Source organism: Callithrix jacchus, chromosome 11, assembly GCF_049354715.1.
Source record: "Callithrix jacchus isolate 240 chromosome 11, calJac240_pri, whole genome shotgun sequence".
In the NCBI taxonomy this organism is placed as follows: Eukaryota; Metazoa; Chordata; class Mammalia; order Primates; family Cebidae; genus Callithrix; species Callithrix jacchus.
In genome coordinates, this window is record NC_133512.1 from 65,854,655 (window position 1) to 65,875,473 (window position 20,819).

The window sequence follows — 20,819 nt, forward strand, 5'->3', positions numbered from 1 at the left end:
ACATTGTACTCCTACTTATAAAAAAAATTATAAAACATCCTCAGGCAGATCCTTCAGGAGGTATTCCAGAAGGTGGCATTGTTATCATAGGAGATAATGTGTTATATCCTATAATACAGAGATAGCAAATATATGTGCTATTGACCCTGAAGTACTTCCAGTAGGACAAGAAATGGAGGTGAAAGACATATTGATGGTCCTTACCCTGTGTAGGTCTAGGCTAGTGTATGTGTTTCTGTCTTCATTTTTAACAAAAGGAGTTTTAAAAGTAAAATAATAACAAATTTTAAAGATAATAATAGTTTATAGAACAGGAGTATAAGAAAAGAAAACATGTTGGCACAGGTGTACACTTTGTGTTTTAAGCTCAGTGTTTTTACAAAAGAGTCAAAATGTTGGCCAGGCACGGTGGCTCACACCTAGAATCCAAGCACTTTGGGAGACCAAAGCGGGAGGATCATGAAGTCAGGAGTTCAAGACCATCCTGGCCAACATGGTGAAACCCCATCTCTACTAAAAATACAAAAATCAGCTAGGCATGGTGGTATGTGCCTGTAATCCCAACTACTCAGGAGCTTGAGGCAGGAGAATTGCTTGAACCAGGATCTGGGAGGTGGAGATTGCAGTGAGCTGAGATTGTGTCACTGAACTCCAGCCTGGGCTACAGAAAGAGACTCCATCTCAAAAACAACAAAATAAAACAAAAAAGTCAAAACATTTTAAAAATTCAATAGTTTATGTTGTAAAAAGTTTACAGAAAGCAAAGATTAACATATTACTGAGGAAAAAAATACTTAAAAAAATTTAGTGTAGCCAAAGTCTATGGTGACTATAAAGTCTACAGTAGTGTACAGTAATGTCCTAGTCCTTCACATTCACTCACTACTCACTCACTGACTTGACCAAAGCAACAGGCCAGTCCTGCAAACTCCATTCATGATAAATGCCCTACATAGGTGTACCATTTTTAAATCTTTTCTACCATACTTTCATCGCACATTTTCTATGCTTAGATATGTTTAGATACACAAATACTTACTATTGTGTTACGATTGCCTAAAATATTCAGTACAGTAGCATGCTGTACAGGTTCGTATCTTAGGAGCAACAGAGTATATCATCTAGCCTAGATAGTAGGTAAGTGTACTTTGTGATTTTTTGCACAATGACAAAATCATGTAATGATGTATTTCTCAGAATGTATCTCTGTCATCAACCCATACATGATGGTACAAGTTTTTAGTATCTATTAGATTTTTTTTGAGCATTTCACAGTTTCCAGAGAAATACACAGCTGACTTATACCTGTGATAGCTATTGAATGACATTTGTGTAACATTTAAGATATCATGAGAAAATTTCATTATCAATCTGTAACAACTAAATATAAATAAGTAATATTGTGCTGGCATGAAAATGCTTGTTTAGGACTTTACCATTTTGTAAAGATTGTTTACATCTGAACACTTTGTTTGATAGAACACGATTTCAGTTCTCTTCTATATTCTCTGCTATGCATTATTGTCATTATTATTTCTTTGGCACTCAAGTAGACAAAACATATTTGGGCAAAGTTTAGAGAAATATTTACTTTCAACATTCTATTCTACCAGGCAAAGTTCATACATATATTGTGGTTTAGCAATTGGAATATTTCACTGTCAAACTTTGTTTAATTTTACAGTGTGGGGGGGAACCACAACATTTAAAGCCATAGCCATATACAGTGAAATAAGCAGAGAAATTTTATAGTTTCTTTGTTTCTATTTGAGCCATGTAAGTCATTCCATTTAAAATAAAATACTATAAAAAAGGTCAGGGATAGTTTGACAAGGTAAATAGAAAAGGTACTGACTTAGGGTCATGGTAGTATATGATATTCTTGGATTTTTTAAAGACATTTAATGTTACTTAACTAGTTAATTTTACAATATTATCATCTTCATGAGGCCATGTTTATTATGTGTCCTTGACAGAATGAAAAACCAAACCTCATATAAATGCAAGAATTAAAACCAGTACTATACCCATTCCCATCTTGAGGTTGGTTTCAGGAAAACACCCTGACTAATCACACACATTCCAGTGGTTTCAGTTACATCCAATATACTTTTATTTGGGGTGAAATCAAATCTCCATCAGAGTATAGAAAGAAAAATATTCCTTAGTAATAAAAATTTTCATTTTAAAGTAAATTTTTAATATGTAATAAGAGGTAAAATAAAATTGGCATTGGTATAGGACTCTAGAAATGACTTTGATTTGCTATAAAATACCCCAAATGGTATTAAAGTACCAAGAAATGAGTCTAATTCCAAATATGATTTGCAATCATAAACCTGAATTTGAATTGTATTTACTATGTGATTCTGAACAAGTTGGTTAAAGTCAATTGAGCCTCAATTTCTTCATCTCACAGTAAGGACTGTGATCATAAATGCTTTTTAAAAGTGATTTTTAAAAATTAAGATAACTAGTAAATGGCAGCTATTGTTAACTAGTTACACAAATGAAAATCTCTTTTAAAGTGCTTGAAATGTAAATATATATACCTTGTTTTACAAAAATACTAAGAAAATATAAAAGCCTAACTTACACTGATTTTTATTTTAACTAGTCAGTTAGGGATTTTCTTTCCAGTACAGTCAAAGAGGGTTTACTTTTGAGGCTGAAATGTTATATCAAGTTGCAGTGCATGTAGGACAGTGGGCTTTATTTATAGTTCTATTGACTGCAAAGAATTGCAAGGTACATTGATAGCACATGCATTTTAAACTCAATTTATGCAATATTCCATGAACAGCTCAGCAAACAAACGAAAGAGTTTAATTTCGTTCTAATGTAAAACACAACTGATACTTTCCTAACCTAGTCTATTAACTCATTCTAAAGGAGTGTCCTTGTGTTTTGCATCCAGTAGGCTATGTCAGAATCTCCTGGGATCAACAGGTTGAAAAGCTTTGCAAGTGAGAAAGTTTAATAAGGACTAGATTAAAATATCTGAAAAAATTGTAAATTAGAGTCTTAGGAACCATTGAAAAGATACTTGTTTTAATTTTATTTTTACTTGAACACCAATTAAATGCAACTGAAACCAGTTTCATGAAAACATGCTTATGAAGCTACATCTGTTTTAAATGGAAGTCATATTCACTACTCACTATTTCTCAGAAAAAAAAAAGAAAATCCATAGCTTGTTTAAATAAATGTCATCTTAATATACTGTCTATTAAAATTCAACCACAGGCAGCATATAGCACATCTTATTTCAAAGTTATTAATTTTCTGGTCTAAATAATAAATAAGGTTTCTTTAATTAATGGATTGTAGGATTGTGAGTTAAGAATGTTAAAATCTTAATATGACATAATGGAGTCTATTATGTACTAGGGCTACTTTTATGTTTTAACATTCATATATGAAATAATTAATTTTCATCTACCTTATTGACATTTAGTTTTTCATATTGTCAATGAACATGAAATATATAAATATTAATCAGCTTCATTTTTTTAAAGTACATAGAGCTAGTACTTTAATTACTTTAGCTGTTAATCCTTCTCTGCTTAAGAAACACTTTCCCTGAACTTTGATTGTAAACTTTATGTCAAAAAACCTTCATGAAATAAGCTCCTTAATAACCACATTAACTATTTATCATGTGAAATAGTTGGAAAGAAAGAAGTATCTGTGGAAAATTTTTCCTACTCTTCTAAATTTTCTGTTTTGGTCATTTATTTCATTATTGTACAAACCTAAATACAGCCTTCAATTCTTTTAAAAAAGGTGAATATCAATGATACATCGTGCCCTTAGTTTTTGAGATTTGAGGCTACTAAATTCTAAAGAGTATATCTCTGCATAGAAAAAGTTGATAGACATTCCTTTCATCATAGTTGTCTTTATGATTGATAATTCTTGTGGAAAATTATTATATTTATTAATATAATTCATTTAAGCTCTAAAAGTGGGAAAATGTGGAAAATCTCTAAATTATACCATTACTTTAATGTACATCCTAAATCATTTGTCTCATTTGTGTCTCAGGCATATTGTCTTAAATTTGTTAAGAAAAATCCTGTTCTCAGCTCAGCCATCAGGTTTCAAAGTAGTGATTTGTAGTTCTACAGCACATAGGGAGTAATTAAAACCACAAAAGCTCACTAGGGAAGAAAAATATCATCCAAAGGAGAGTGGAAAGGAGTGGGCAAGGAACAGTAAACGTGTTAGGAATGGCTAGAGGATGAGAAAAAGACTGTGATAAAGGTCATTAAGAAATAGTTAATATAGAATTCCAAGGCATAATGGAATTTATTAGAGAAAGCAGTCAAGAAGAAATAAGCGGTCAACAGTAACATATAAAGCAAAGTCCAATAATAATTCTGTATACAGAAAAGTGTCCTATGAGCAATACACAGTTCCTTGGTGATTTCTGCTTCTGAGGATAGTAGGCCACCTCTCTAGAATAAAAAGTAGACTCAGTGGGTTGAGTGGGGAAGGCATTGGATGCGAGATGAACTAGTAAAAGCAGTGAGTATAGACTATTTTAAATTATTTTTGAAGAAATTCCAGCTAAGCTATAAAATCAAAGAAAGACTTAATAAGACAACTGTCTTTAACTTACACATAAATGAAATGGAAGAAAGAGAGTATAGTGGGGTAAGCTGAAGACAGGAGAGAAAAAGGAACATTGGCAAAGAATTCATTCTCTTATTCATTCATGCAAGTACTTATTAAGATTTATAAATACCAGGTATTAATTCCAGGTGCTAGGGATATGACTGTGAAATTAATAGCCAAAGTTCCATCCCAAGTTGTAGGAGACAAGCAATTAAAAAGACACGTGAGATCCCTCAGCTGCCTCTTCAGATCCTTTCACCTCACTTCTGATTCCTATGAAGAGTCTTCTACTTTGTGCCCAGCAGGCCAAAAGAAAAGCAAGAGTCATAACTGGGACTGTGGGAGATTTAATCCCCTGAGAACATCCAATGAGGAATGGAATGAATAAGTACCTTTCTTATTCATTCCTTGCACTGAGGTGAAAACCTCAGTGGACAATTTTGAAAGTCATTGTCTACTACCCTCAGATTTTTTTCTCAGTGTTGACTTCCATAGTAAACTTTTTAATTGATTTTTTTCCACCTTCTTCTCAATTCTTTACTCCTGCCCCAAACCTGCAAGCAAGATTTTATCTCAGATTCTGCTTTGGGATGTGTGAAGAAACTCACAAGACAAAAAATAAATTATATGTATCTATATAAAATTTATTGATTAATAAATAATACATTTATTAGATAATGTGTGTATATATCTCACCAGTAATAAGCACTAAAGAGAAAAACTAAAGCAAGGAAATGAGATGGAAATGTGTGCATATGCCTGTGTGTGTGTGTGTGTGTGTGAGAGAGAGAGAGAGAGAGAGAGAGAGAGGAGAGAGAAAGAGAGGGAGGAGAGGGAGGAGAGATTTGAATAAACACTATATACCAAGCACATTTCTAATGTTTTTTACATGTATTAATTCTTTCAGTCTTCTTGCCAACCCTATAAGAGAGGCACCATCTAACTTTCAAATGAGAAAACTGAGTTACAAAAAGTTTACATACCTTGCCTAATACTGCATTTCTAGCCAGATTTGAATCACAATTTGAGTCCAGCCAGTTTGGCTCCAGAGTCCAACTGTTCACAATTTAGAAGCTTCAGTCACCTACACAGTGAGGCCTTTTAGGATCCTTTCCACCTAATCCTCTTTCTTATCAGACCCCTCTGGGACTGACAAGCAGTCTCTGTCTTATCTTCATGTTTGTTTTGAATGAAAGATACAGCAGGCAGCACAGTTCATTGACAGTGAACCTAAAGGATATAAACTCATATGTTCAGGTATATAGGTTTTGGGTAGTCTGCCTACATCAAAGAACAAGATTTATTTAGGCAAGTCTATATGCATTTATGATAAGCTCGAGACAGAATATTTATTGAAGTTCATTGGTGAGTGTTACTTCCCTAGTTATTAATTCTCTATGTTAACCTGTTAATAGACATTAAAGAGATTATATTCTCTGGCAAAGACCTGAGTGTAAGTCCTTGTACGTGAAGCCAGCCCATGAAACCAAGGGCTGGCACTCTCAGCTAAGGCGGCGTTCTCCAGTTGAACAGAACAATTTTCACAGAATACCAGCATTAGAAAGGACCCCTCTGAGACTATGATGAATTAGGATAAAAATAAAACCATTCTGTAATGATGTCCAAACACAGACAAAAACATAACATTGTCCAAACCACAAAAATGACCACATATCCCATATTCTGCCCATCATGAGTGATTGCTACTTCTACAGCAGTCAGAGCTTTAGCCTTACTTTGTTCTTCCCTCCTAAATGATTTACGAAGATACCTAACCATAGAATTACCCCAGCTTTTTGACAATGCCCAACGTAGAATAAAGTTCTACTTCTTTAAACCCTCCCCCAGTCACCTAGCACAAGTCCAAAACGTATTTTTCCAACACCCTCTCACTATCCTGGCTCCTGTTTTCCCTTATATTGTAGCAAGTAATAACCCCAACTTGGTCAACTACAGGTATGTAGACTGTATGATATTGACACAATCTGATTGTCTGCTCCACATATTTGACACTGATCTATGCAGTTTCTTTCATATGTCTTATTTCCCAATCACATTGCTTCTCATGGACACTGAAGTTCTCTCTCTGAAAACGAATGTCAGTGTCTTGAGTTAATTAACAAATAGCTGACTGTTCTAATTGACCAAACACCTCATATATTTCTTTTTCTCCTTTAGGAACCGACTACTATTTCAGCAATGGAGCTTTCCACTAAGCAGGTACTATCATTATGTATTGCCATAGATATCCAATATTTTGTTAATTCTTGTGTTTCAAATAGATACATTTATTTATTATCTATCAAATTTTACAGATTAACAATTGTACAAAAAAACAGGAGAAAACAAATATTATTCTCATAATAAGCTAGTAGATTAGAAACTGAAGATAGTTTCCATTGTCCCATATTTTTTATCAATCTCATCTGTGTTCTATAAACATATTTCCTGGATCATTATTTGTTATAAATTTTTACTTATAGTTTACTTTTGTCATTTTAATATTTTAATACTCAATAATTTTCATCTTTTCTGATTATGTATATATGTGTATACCTTGAAATAGCATTGTGATATTTCAGGATATGAAAACATTTATAATTTATTTTTACAAGTATAAACAAAAATACATTTTTAGAGGCTAGTAAAATTATTCACTGGCTATGTGTGTTTAGAGGACCTTGACTTAAAAGTTAATTTTACTTTTCCAATAATACCGTATGCTAGAGAAAACAAAATGTGTATATATGTGGCTAAATACAAAAGGGAAACAGAAAAATGGTCACTGTCAAATAAGTTCCAAACTTCATGAATTCAAAAATTAAAGGCAACATGTTAATAGTCTTTCTAAAAGTCATATCGAATGAACGCCTTAGCAAGACACTTAAGAAAAGTCAATTACTTCTAAATACTGTGTGATATGCGTAGACAAATACAGTTTTAGTGTCCAATGAATTATATTTTCTTCATAAATGTTACCTAGACTTTTTTCTGTCCAGTATATCAATGGTAACTTCACACACACACACACACACACACACACACACACACACAGCAGAAAAACCAGAATGAAATAGGGTATACCTCACTTACTGTAGTAAAACTTACATACAAAATTGTAAAATATGAGAATAGTTTGGCTAATCTTATTTCTGAACTGTTGACATGTTTTATCTCTAACCATACTTTATCCCTTGAACAAGACACTAAATTACTCTGCCAGTAAAATTCAGTGTGTATCCTTTCCCCAGACAGACATATCAAAATAGATTGATAATCTCCAAGATATTTAGAGCAACCCAGAGTGCAGATATGATTGACCTTATACTGTTATCTTACACTGCATAAGTATGTGTTCACCTGTTCTTGTAATCTAAAAATTGTCAGAGGTTGGCAAGGAAACCTGGGGATTTCCAGGATGGAAGCTAGATGGGGATATTCTTTCCTGTAATGATTTTTTAAATTATTTATTTATTATCTGCTAGGCCTCATTGCCAATCTTAATTATACCTCCGTGTGTATTTTTATAAACCATTTTTTTCTATTTCACATTTTTAAAGCTACTTAAAAATTACCTATTAATCCAACATTTAACCAACAAAGAAAAACAATTTATCAATTTAAAATACCATGAGAGAAGAAAGTGTCCCTTTCCTTATTTTCCATTACTGGAAGATATGATTTGATTTCATTGAAATATAACTCAATTTCATTGATGCTTACAGGCATTTTTAAAGTCGGGGGTAATTTCAAGAAAGACAAGTAACATTGCAGCTAATTTTCTGGATAAATGAACTCATCGCTTGCTATAGCCCACAACTTGTAAAGGAGGATAGTGAGAAAGCCTGTGGTGATGTTAAATTGGGCAGAAAAAGCACATCAGGTTACTTACTAGTGACTGGATTATGCTCAATGGTGCCTAAAGGACTACTCTATATTTCATTTGGATAGCATAATTATTTTTGCACTTCATTAGTAATACTGCAGAATTATGGTAAAATGAACACGACATTGAGCTATAGTTACTTTTTTGCATTTTATCATGCTTTAGGTTTTCATTATAATAATTTCAGTTGCCATATTTTGGTTTTCTGTTCTTTCCACATACTGTTTTTCTCCTAAAGGAGTATGACAGATTTCAATATTGTTATTTAGATAATAACACTTTTTCTACTTAAATGTCATATTCTTTAAATATAAATATTTATTTAATATGCATTTAAATATAAATGTATATTTATACACATTTTGTTGATGCTTCCTAGAAGTTATTGGCCAAACATAGAGATCTTTTGATTGTAGGACTAACCTGATGAGTAGCTTTTCAAAATAGCTGCAAACACAATGTATAGATTGACACGTTCATATATTGAAATTGCTTACTTTCAATAGTGTCTAAGTTCATTTTAAAAAAGGAGGCTGTTGAAGAGAAAGAAAGGAAGAAAGAAAGAGAGAACGAAAGAAAAACGAGAAAGAGAAAGAAAGAAAGAGAGACAAAACAGGAAAAGGAAAGCTTAACAATACTTAATCTTTTCTTCCCAAAGAATTTAAACATCATTTCTTAATTTGTCCTGGTTTATAGCTAAATTCAATACTATAATAAAAGTTGAATACAGCAAAAAATTGAACACTTAGTAATATATGCTATAATTTTATTTTTTCCATGTAGTGAAATGGAATATAATATTAATGAAGATAAATGCTTCCACAATGGTTTAGATTTTATTGTATTATATTTCCCCTCATTTTACTTTGCTTGTAATAATAAGGTATAAGTTAGTTGGTGAGATTTAAGCAGAGAACTATTTTCTATGTAAACACTCTTTATAACCTTAATATTTTCTTAGATTCTCATAGGTACTTCAGTCTGCATTCAATTTATCTGGTTATTTATACATGTCGTTTATACATGAAAGCCTTTGGAAATGTAATTTTATTTATATTCATTGCATCATAAAATGTATAGTATTAAGCATACCATTGTTCAGAGACTGACTTTTTTAAAACTTATTTTTTATTCATATACTAGAGAAATTAAAATACACCTTTTTTTGATGTATACCATTACATGTCTCAGTATTTATGTAAGTTTTACTTAGGGCTTACTATAATTATTGAATCATCTAGTGCAAGAAAAGAGAGCCATAATACCAATAACAGTAAATGTGGAGAAATAGCCAACTAATTTTATTTTACTTTGTGTTTACATAAATTTGCAGCTAATATGCTACATTGGCTCAACTTTGTTAAAAGCATTTTAAAAGTTGTACTGAAATCCTGATTTAGTAGAAAAACGCTACTTTTTAATCTTGCATATTCTGCCTCTTTCAGTAACACGAATTTCATTGAGAATAAATGCATTGCTGGATGTTTATCTGAATGCATACTTTAAAGATCTGTTAAACATGCTCATTTTAAAAAGAAAGTTAATTCTTAAAATAATTATACGAATAGCTCAAAATCACACAGACTGTTAATGTGCAGCGAGACCTAGAATCCAGGTGCCTACATGCTCAACACTATGCTTTTTCCATAACACCTCAGCTTTTGGTTTGGCAGACTGCACCAGAGTGTACTTTGCTCCCCTTTTCAATGATCTTTTGAAAGGGCAATAATTTAGTAGTTCAGATTACTTTATTTAAAATAATCATCTTGGAGGTAGTGCAAGGGCAAGATAGTTCTTGGTGTTGTGCCCAAAGTTTTTTTCAAATATAAGCACCAAAATGTTGCCCCTTCCCCTATCATAGGTGGGCACACTCCATCAAAGGCAATACAATAGGATACTGGGAAGTCAGAAACAATGATTCCTGAACACATGAGTATTGTGTAGACATTTTGGTAGATGAGTATTATAAATGGTAAAGGTAATAAAGCAAACTTGCTAAGAACAAAAACTGAAGTTTTGAACATTATGTTGCTTGGTGTATTACTGTCTTCATCTTCCCTTTGTTTTATACTTAATAAAAGACAGCTGTTTTAGTCAAATATTTAGAACTTGCTCTTGCTCCATTTTAAACTGTCATCTTGTCTACAAGGCCTTTAAAGAAACTATTAATAAACAGATGATTTTTTTGAACCTTTAATTTATCTTTGATAAGTTACATATAAATAAACTCTTTTTTCAAGAGAAAAAAAAGACTTAAAAAACAAGAGAGTTTTTGTCACAGCAGTAAACTCTTTCCACAGCAACAACTATATATTGGTTCAACGGCTGGGGTAGCCCAGCTCCCTTTACACCGGTGTGATATTTATGGGAAAGCCTGTGCAGAGTGTTGCCTCGCCCGAGACCCTTACTGTGCCTGGGATGGTTCTTCATGCTCTCGCTATTTTCCCACTGCAAAGAGGTAGGAAAAATATTGAAAATAAATGAAATGTTCGCTAGTTATTCTATATGATTCCAATTTTGGAATAGCTTTCTTCAAATAAGTACATCAACTTTTTTTTAATGAATAAAAGTATTTGCGTGCAGAGGGAGAGGATTGGTTTTGTTTGTTTGTTTTCTCTTTTCTTCAAATAGTTAAAAAAATCAGAAAAAAGTCATAGAGAAAGTCATGAACAGAATCTAGACTGAGCCTTGTGCCTTTAGATCAAAATACTGTTATCCAAAAATGTTCTTCTGTTTCTATCCAGCAATATTCTTTCTCATTTTTAAACTTTAGTAAGTCACTTTGTGTCTCTAGATGAACAGAAAATGCTTAGAGAAAGGAATTTGTTTTTGTTTAGAGTCTTAGGTAGTACACAGGGGTCTAATTATAAAAAGTCCAAACAATTTATTTCTAGTTTTGAAAATATTACATTTTAATATGTGACATATGTAATTTTTATTAACATTCCAAAATATCTCTATTTGATTCAAGACAATTTAAATGTTATATTATTACAGTTTCACCTTGCATTTGCATTGTTTGAACTTGAAACATAAAACCATGTAATAAAATATCAATCTGTCTGTTCACATGCAATATATATAGATAAATAGATATCTTAAGTATACTTTTGATAATACGTAAAATAATTTTTTGGGGCATGCTTGATTAAAAGTTGCTAAGATAATTATTTCTTCTTTTGACAAAATAACCCTTTCAACATATCCTCTATTACTCACTGAAGGCTGTCTTTTTCTATCAGTATTTACCAGGGTTTAGGAAATGAGCAATGGTAGATGGAATTAATTTACAGTATCTCACTAACATGAGCCTAAAGATTTTAACAGTATGTATATCAACCTATTGAAACATAATATAGAAACTAGCTTTATGAAACCATTGCATTTTAGAAGAAATAAATTTGATTTTGTTATTGTTTATTATAGCTATTTTTTTCAAAGAAGCTATGATTGTAGATTTTTATAGCTAGTGAGGTATGTCCTACAACATTTCTATCACTTTAAATATTTAGTACAATATTTGAGCAAAGACATGGCCCTAATGACTGTTTAAAACTTTTGATTATATACTTTAGATAACATTTACTGAGTGTAAAATAATCTACAATCTAGTCAGTGATATAATCAGCCCAATGGCTTAAAACTCAGTATCCTGTTAGTAATATTAAATATATATGCAATATTTTCCTATACCATATAAGAAATACAGTTATTAAAATGTGAACATTCAGAATTGAAGTAACATGTTTGTATTACTTTCATATACCCATTCATTTTGTTGGAATTTCTAATTGAAAATAAAACCTCATGTGCAGTTAATGTGTTTAGATTAAAGAAACTGTAGGTAATTTAAGGAATAGCAATATGCAGTCTTTACAGAAGTAAAATTAATTTTTTTAAGATTAAAATTTTTCTCAAAAATTTTAACTCTAGGTGGCTTTTATGTTGCTTGAAAATTTGTAATTTGGCTGGGTGCAGTGGCTCATGCCTGTAATCCCAGGACTTTGGGAAGTGGAGGTGGGCGGATCATCTGAGATCAGGAGTTTGAAACCAGCCTGGCCAACATGGTGGCCAAAAATACAAAAAATTAGCTGGTGTGCTGGCGAGCACTCATAATCCCAGCTACTCAGGAGGCTGAGGCAGGAGAATTGCTTGAACCTGGGATGTGGAGGTTGCAGTGAGCTGAGATTGCACCACTACACCCCAGCCTGGGCAACAGAGCAAGAATCCATCTCAAAAACAGTGGAATTCATGTTTGAACAAAAATGAGTATTATTTCTTTTTCCTGTGAAATAAGTATTATTTCTTTTTCATGTATTAGTTGATAACATTACCTAATTTAGTAATAATCTATTTGAATTTTAAGCTTTTTTTAGTTATTATTTATTGCATTTTAGGTTTTGGGGTACATGTGAAGGACATGCAAGATTGTTGCATAGGTACACACATGGCAAATCACAGATTTGCTGCCTTCCTCCCCATCACCTATATCTGGCCTTTCTCCCCATGCTGTCTCTCTCCAACTCCCCACCACCCACTGTCCCTCCCTATTTCCCCCAACAGACCCCAGTGTGCTCCCCTCCCTGTGTCCATGTGTTCTCAATGTTCATCACCCACCTATGAGTGAGAGCATGTGATGTTTCATTTTCTGTTCTTGTGTCAGTTTGCTGGGAATGATGGTTTCCAGGTTCATCCATGTCCCTACAAAGGACATGAACTCATCGTTTTTGATGGCTGCAGAGTATTCCATGGTCTATATGTGCCACATTTTCCCTGTCCAGTCTATCATCGATGGGCATTTGGGTTGGTTCCAGGTGTTTGCTACTGTAAACTGTCCTGCAATGAACATTCATGTGCATGTATCCTTACAGTAGAACAATTTATAATCCTTTGGATATATACCCAGTAATGGGATTGCTGGGTCAAATGGAATTTCTTTTCTAGGTCCTCAAGGAATCACCACACTCTTCCAAAATGGGTGAACTAATTTACACTCCCACCAACAGTGTAAAAGTGTTCTTATTTCTCCATATCCTCTCAAGCATCTGTCTCCAGATTTTTTAATGATCACCATTCTAACTGGCATGAGATGGTATCTCAATGCGGTTTTGATTTGCATTTCTCTAATGACCAGTGATGAAGAGCATTTTTTCATATGTTTGTTGGCCTCATGTATGTCTTCTTTTGTAAAGTGTCTGTTCATGTCCTTCACCCACTTTTGAATGGTCTTGTCTGTTTTTGTTCTTGTAAATCTGTTTTGGCTCTTTGTAGATTCTGGATATCAGTCCTTTGTCGGATGGGTAGACTGCAAAGATTTTTTCCCATTCTGTTGGTTGCTGATTCACTCTAATGACTGTTTCTTTTGCCATGCAGAAGCTGTGGAGTTTGACTAGGTCCCATTTGTCTATTTTGGCTTTTGTTGCCAATACTTTTGGTGTTTGGGTCATGAAGTCCTTGCCTAGGCCTATGTCCTGGATGGTTTTGCCTAGGTTTTCTTTTAGTTTTTATGGTGTTAGGTCTTATGTTTAAGTCTTTACTCCATCTGGAGTTAACTTTAGTGTAAGGTGTCAGTTTCTGCTTTTTGCCCGTGGCTAGCCAGTTTTTCCAACACCATTTATTAAACAGAGAATCCTTTCCCCATTGCTTGTTTTTGTCAGGTTTATCAAAGATTGCATGGTTGTTGCTGTGCTGTGTTGCCTCTGAGGCCTCTGTTCTGTTCCATTGGTCTGTATCTCTGTTTTGGTACCAGTACCATGTTGTTTTGATTACTGTAGCCTTGTAATATAGTTTGAAGTCTGGCAGTGTGATGCCTCCTGCTTTGTTCTTTTTGCTTAGAATTGACTTGGCTATGCAGGCTCTCTTTTGGTTCCATATGAAGGTTAAAGTGGTTTTTTCCAGTTCTGTGAAGAAGGTCATTGGTAGCTTGATGGGGATAGCATTGAATCTGTAAATTACTTTGGGCAGTATGGCCATTTTCACGATATTGATTTTTCCTAACAATGAATATGGAATGTTTCTCCATCTGTTTGTGTCCTCTCTTATTTTGCTGAGCAGTGGTTTGTAGTTCTCCTTGAAGAGGTCCTTTACATTCCTTGTTAGTTGTATTCCTAGGTATTTTATTCTTTTTGTAGCAATTGTTAATGGCAGTTCATTCCTGATTTGGCTCTCTTTAACTCTGTTATTGGTGTATAGGAATGCTTGTGATTTTTGCATCCTGATACTCTGCTGAAGTTGCTTATCAGTTTCAGGAGATTTTGAGATGAGACAATAGGGTCTTGTTAATATAAAATCATGTCATCTGCAAACAGAGACAATTTGACTTCCTCCTTTCCTATTTGAATACCCTTTATTTCTTTTTCTTGCCTGATTGCTCTGTCTAGAACTTCCAATACTATATTGAATATGAGTGGTGAGAGAGGACATCCTTGTCTAGTGCCAGATTTCAAAGGGAATGCTTCCAGTTTTCGCCCATTCAGTATGATATTGGCTGTTGGTTTGTCATAAATAGCTTTTATTATTTTGAGGTATGTTCCATCAATACCTAGTTTATTGAGGGTTTTTAGCATAAAGGGCTGCTGGAGTTTGTCAAAGCCTTCTCTGCATCAATGGAGATAATCATGTGGTTTTTGCCTTTGGTCCTGTTTATGTGGTGAATTACATTTATAGACTTGCGTATGTTGAACCAGCCTTGCATCCCTGGAACGAAGCCTACTTGATCATGATGGATAAGCTTTTTGATGTGCTGTTGCAGTCGGTTTGTCAGTATTTTATTGAAAAATTTTGCATCTATGTTCATCGTGGATATTGGCCGGAAGTTTTCTTTTTCTTGCTGAGTCTCTGCCAGGTTTTGATATCTGGATGATGTGGGACTCATAAAATGACATGAGAATAATTCCCTCTTTTTGGATTGTTTGGAATAGTTTCAGAAGGAATGGTACCAGCTCCTCTTTGTATGTCTGGTAGAAGTTGGCTGTGAACCCATCTGGACCTGGGCTTTTTTGGGGTGGTAGGCTTGTAATTGCTGCTTCAACTTCTGTCCTTTTTATTGGTCTATTCAGGGTTTTGACTTCTTTCTGGTTTAGGCTTGGGAAGATGCCAGTGTCCAGGAATTTATCCATTTCTTCCAGGTTTACTAGTTTAAGTGTATAGAGTTGTTTGTAATAATCTCTGATGATGGTTTGTATTTCTGTGGAATCTGTGGTGATATCCCCTTTATTGTTTTTTTTTTTTTTTTTTTGCATCTATTTGATTCTTCTCTATTTTCTTTTTTATTAATCTGTCTAGTGGTCTATTTTGTTGATGTTTTTGAAAAACCAGCTCCTGGATTTACTGATTTTTTGAAGGGTTTTTGTGTCTCTATCTCCTTCAGTTCTGCTCTGATCTTAGTTATTTCTTGTCTTCTGCTAGGTTTTGGGTTTTTTTGATCTTGCTCCTCTAGCTCTTTCAATTTTGATGATAAGGTGTCAATTTTAGATCTCTCCTTGCTTCTCATATAGGCATTTATTGCTATATATTTTCCTCTAGACACTGCTTTAAATGTGTCCCAGAAATTCTGGTATGTTGTGTCTTCATTATTGTTGGTTTCAAAGAACATCTTTATTTCTGCCTTTATTTCATTGTTTATCCAGCCAACATTCAAGAGCCAGTTGTTCAGTTTCCATGAAGCTGTGCAGTTCTGAGTTAGTTTCTGAATTCTGAGTTCTAACTTGATTACACTGTGGTCTGAGAGACTGTTTGTTATGATTTCAGTTCTTTTGCATTTGCTGAGGAGAGATTTACTTCCAATTATGTGGTCAATTTTAGAGTAGGTGTGATGTGGTGCTGAGAAGAATGTATATTCTGTGGATTTGGGGTGAAGAGTTCTGTAAATGTATATCAGGTTTGCTTGTTCCAGGTCTGAGTTCAAGTCCTGTATATCCTTGCTATTTTCTGTCTCATTGTTCTGTCTAATATTGACAATGGGGTGTTAAAGTCTCCCACTATTATTTTGTGGGAGTCTAAGCCTCTTTGTAAGTCATTAAGAACATGCCTTATGTATCTGGGTACTCCTGTATTGGGTTCATATATATTTAGGATCGTTAGCTCTTCTTGTTGCATTGATCCTTTTACCATTATGTAATGTCCTTCTTTGTCTCTTTTTATCTTTGTTGGTTTAAAGTCTATTTTATCAGAGATGAGAATTGCAACTCCTGCTTTTTTTTGCTCTCCATTTGCTTGGTAAATCTTCCTCCATCCCTTTATTTTGAGCTTTTGTGATCCTTGCCTGTGAGATGGGTTTCCTGGATACAGCACACCGATGGGTTTTGGATTTTTATCCAATTTGCCAGTCTGTGTCTTTTGATTGGTGCATTTAGCCCATTTACATTTAGGGTTAATATTGTCATGTGTGAATTTGATCCTGCCATTTTGATGCTAGCTGGCTGTTTTGCCTGTTAGTTGATGCAGTTTCTTCATTGTATCAATGCTCTTAACCATTTGGTATGTTTTTGGAGTGGCTGGTACTGGTTGTTCCTTTCTATGTTTAGTGCTTCTTTTAGAAGCTCTTGTAAAGCAGGCCCACTGGTGATGAAATCTCTGAGTACTTGCTTGTTCATAAAGGATTTTATTTCTCCTTCAGTTATGAAGCTTAGTTTGGCTGGATATGAAATTCTAGGTTGAAAGTTCTTTTCTTTAAGGATGCTGAATATTGGCCCACACTCTCCTCTAGCTTGTAGGGTTTCTGCTGAGAGATTTTCTGTGAGTCTGATGGGCTTCCCTTTGTGGGTAACCTGACCTTTCTCTCTGGCTGTCTTTAGCATTTTCTCCTTTATTTCAACCCTGGTGAATCTGATGATTATGTACCTTGTGGTTGTTCTTCTTGAGGAATATCTTTTTGGTGTTCTCTGTATTTCCTGGACTTGAATATCAGCCTGCCTTGCTAGGTTGGGGAAGTTTTCCTGGATAATATACTGAAGAGTATTTTCCAGCTTGGATTCATTCTCTTCGTCACATTCAGTTACACCTGTCAAACATAGATTAGGTCTTTTCACATAGTCCTATATTTCTTGGAGACTTGGTTCATTCGTTTTAACCCTTTTATCTCTAATCTTGCCGTCTTGTTTTATTTTATTGAGTTGATCTTCGACCTCTGATATCCTTTTGTCTGCTTTGTCAATTTGGCTGTTGAAGCTTGTGTATGCTTCGCAAAGTTCTCGTGTTGTGTTTTTCAGCTCCATCAGTTCACTTATATTCCTCTATAAGTTGTTCATCCTCATTTGCATTTTGTCAAATCTTTTTTCAAGCTTCTTAGTTTATTTGCATTGGGTTAGAACATGTTCTTTTAACTCACAAAAGTTTCTTATTACCCACATTCTGAAGCGTGATTCTGTCAATTCATCACACTCATTCTCCATCCAGCCTTGTTCCCTTGCTGGGGAGGAGTTGTGATCCCTTGTAGGAGGAGAGGCATTCTGGTTTTGGGTGTTTCCCTCCTTTTTGCGCTGACTTCTTCCCATCTTTGTGGATTTATCCACCTGTCGTCTTTGTAGTTGTTGATTTGCAGATTGATAATGAAGTTATTTCTTTCTGTTTCTTTGTTTTCCTTCTAGCAGTCAGGACCCTCTGCTGTAGGACTGCTGAGGTCCACTCCAGGCCTTGCTTGCCTGGGTATCCCCTGAAGCAGCTGCAGAACAGTAAGGGTTGCTGCCAGTTTTTTCTTCTGCTATCTTTGTCCCAGAAGGATACCCGCCAGATGTCAGTCTGAGTTCTCCTTTATGAGGTGACTCTTTGGATATGTTAGGGAGCTGCTTGAGGAGACAGTCTGTTCTTTATAGGAGCTCAACTGCTGAGCTGTGAGCTCCATTGTTCATTTAGAGCTGCTGGGCAGGTACGTTTAAGTCTGCTGCAGCAGAACTCATAGACCCTTCTTTTTTCCCAGGTGATCTATCCCGGGAGTTAGGGCTTTATTTACGAGTTTCTGTTGTGCTGCTGTCTTTTTTCAGGTGTACCCTGCCCAGCGAGGAGGCAGCCTAGTCACTGTCTGCCTGCAGAGCCTTTGCTGAACTGCTGTGGGCTCTGCCCAGCTGCCATGTGAACTTCCCTGAAGTCCCGTTTATACAGGTGTAGTTATAACTGCCTTGGCAATGGTGGCCTGCCTCTATAATGGCAGACTCTCTCTGTAATGGCGGGCTGCCTCAGCAATGGCAAACCCCCTCCGTAGTGGTGGACTTCCTTGGTAATTGTGGATGCCCCTCCACCACAGAGCTGGACCATCCTGGCTTCAGCTGTGCTTGCTGTGAAACTCTCAATCCAGAGCATTTCTGATTGCTGTTTTTTTGCGGGGGTGGGACCAGCCAAGCCTCATCACCTGGCTCACTGCCTCAGAGCATTTTTTTTTTTCAGTTGAACAGTCAACTGTCTCCCAGGTGTTCTAGTCGCCTGTTGAAAAGGCACTGGGATCTGTGTGATTTCCCATGCAGAAACGCACTGCATCGGCTGAGATTTGTGGTGCTTTTTTGCCTGGGAATCTCCTGGCCTGACTCCCTGTTTCAGTCCCCTTTTTAATCAGATGAATGGGCGACTCTGCCTTCCCGGAGCTCCAATCACCTGCTAAAACTGTGCCCAGACCTGTGTATTTTGTACAGAGAACTGCCATGCCAGGGCGCCGGCAAAACAGCTACGCCGGGGAAAACAGCTGCACTGGCCAAACCAGCCATGCTGGCGACCCATGGGGCTCCTCTGCCTGGGAATCTCCTGGTCTGTGGACAATAAAAATCCATCTGTAAATGAGGTGTCCACTCACCCTCCATACTTTTGCTGGGAGCTGAAATCCTGAGCTATTCCTAATTGGCCATCTTGGATCCCTCCTTTAAGCTTTTCTTAATACGGAAACAGATAAAAAGAAAACCATAAACACATCTATAATAAGTTAAAACCTGTACCTTATTATATATTTGAAAAGTATTTATTGTATACCTACAATTCAAGATTGAAGGAATTTTCATTAGCACATTTTTGTTATGCCTTACAGATTTTACTTAATCCAATTTCATGAGTCTGACATGGTCTTTAAAAAGGATGTTTAGATGCCTCTTGATTTACATATGTTTTGTGATGATATTTTTCAAAAGCTTAAATGGAAGTGAAAAATGCCTTCCCAAATGCTTTGTGGTTCAGGTTTCACAAGTTCTTTTGTTGGCTCAATTTTGCAATGTGCAACATCTGTTTGATAGTTTCACTAATTCTACAAATAGAAATCTATAAATACTTTAGACTTCTAAATTTATGAATACAGTAACAAATTCCATATTTGCAATTCTCAATGGCCTTTGTGAGAGCTCCTTTTAGGAATGGTAACTAATTTTGCAGCAAGACAATACCCATAAAAATAACAGCAGAAAATAGTTGCATAAGTGTCCCCCAATCTTTTCCAGTCTGTTACACATAGCCAATCTCCATTTTTAGCCTCTTACTGGAACCTCACATCTTTTTTTGCACCATAATGACTAGAATCTAACTAGTCGTCCTTCCCAGGCAAACATTAGCAAAATGCAGGGAAAGGATACCCACAATGTCCTGCAACTCACATATGATCTGAGGGTAGAATATAGAAAATTGATTGATTTTTATAAGCAAACTTTGCTTTTCTCTTAAATGTAAGTTCATTTATTCTTTCTCTCATTCCTCTGGCAAGACGAAGCCTTGCCCTTAAGTTCAACATTTATTGTTGCTTTTATTCACTTCACAGGTAAATTGGTTTGCAATCATAGCCATATGACCATAAAATAAACTTTTTTTTTAAATAGGTTGATATAGCAACCAAAAAATATTTTAAAACTAGCTTAAATATAGAATTTCTAGTCTTAACATTAAAAAATTTAGCAAAAGTCTGTTTAAGGAATTATATGTAAGCATTTAGAGAAAGAGAATATTCATGTGAATTATAATTTTCAAGCTTATTCCTTCATTAATAATCAGAAAAACATTTAATTCCCTTTATTGAAAAATTGATTTTTTAAAATTTTGTGCTTTTTCCACAAAAGTTAGGCATTGAGTTTTTAGATATTAGATCATATTGATTGACATCTAGTAGTGAAAAAGTCATGAATTCTCTGCTATCACTATTTTTAATACTTTTAACATGCTGTTAGTACATTTGGATCTTGTTTCGTATTTTGATCATCTTGGAGACTGCTCTTACATGTATAATGAACTGTTTTTAAAAAATATTTTAGCTGGATGTAGATTCATCTGTTCCTCTAAGTTTCTAGAGTCTATGACATATAGATTTTTTCTCCTTTTCATTCTTATGACAAATTCCTTCATTCTTAGGACA

General features: G+C 34.8%; 1 protein-coding gene across 5 annotated transcripts in view; it reads left to right on the top strand.

Annotated features, from left to right (window-relative positions):
• The window catches only part of SEMA3A (semaphorin 3A), a 530,091-nt gene that overhangs the window by 490,777 nt on the left and 18,495 nt on the right, over window positions 1–20,819 (top strand). For all 5 annotated transcript variants that reach the window (XM_054237353.2, XM_054237350.2, XM_054237351.2 and 2 more), the window contains 2 exons: window positions 6,799–6,840; window positions 10,807–10,964. In XM_054237353.2, coding sequence (XP_054093328.1) covers window positions 6,799–6,840; window positions 10,807–10,964 — 200 coding nt within the window. The remainder of the gene's footprint in view (window positions 1–6,798; window positions 6,841–10,806; window positions 10,965–20,819) is intronic.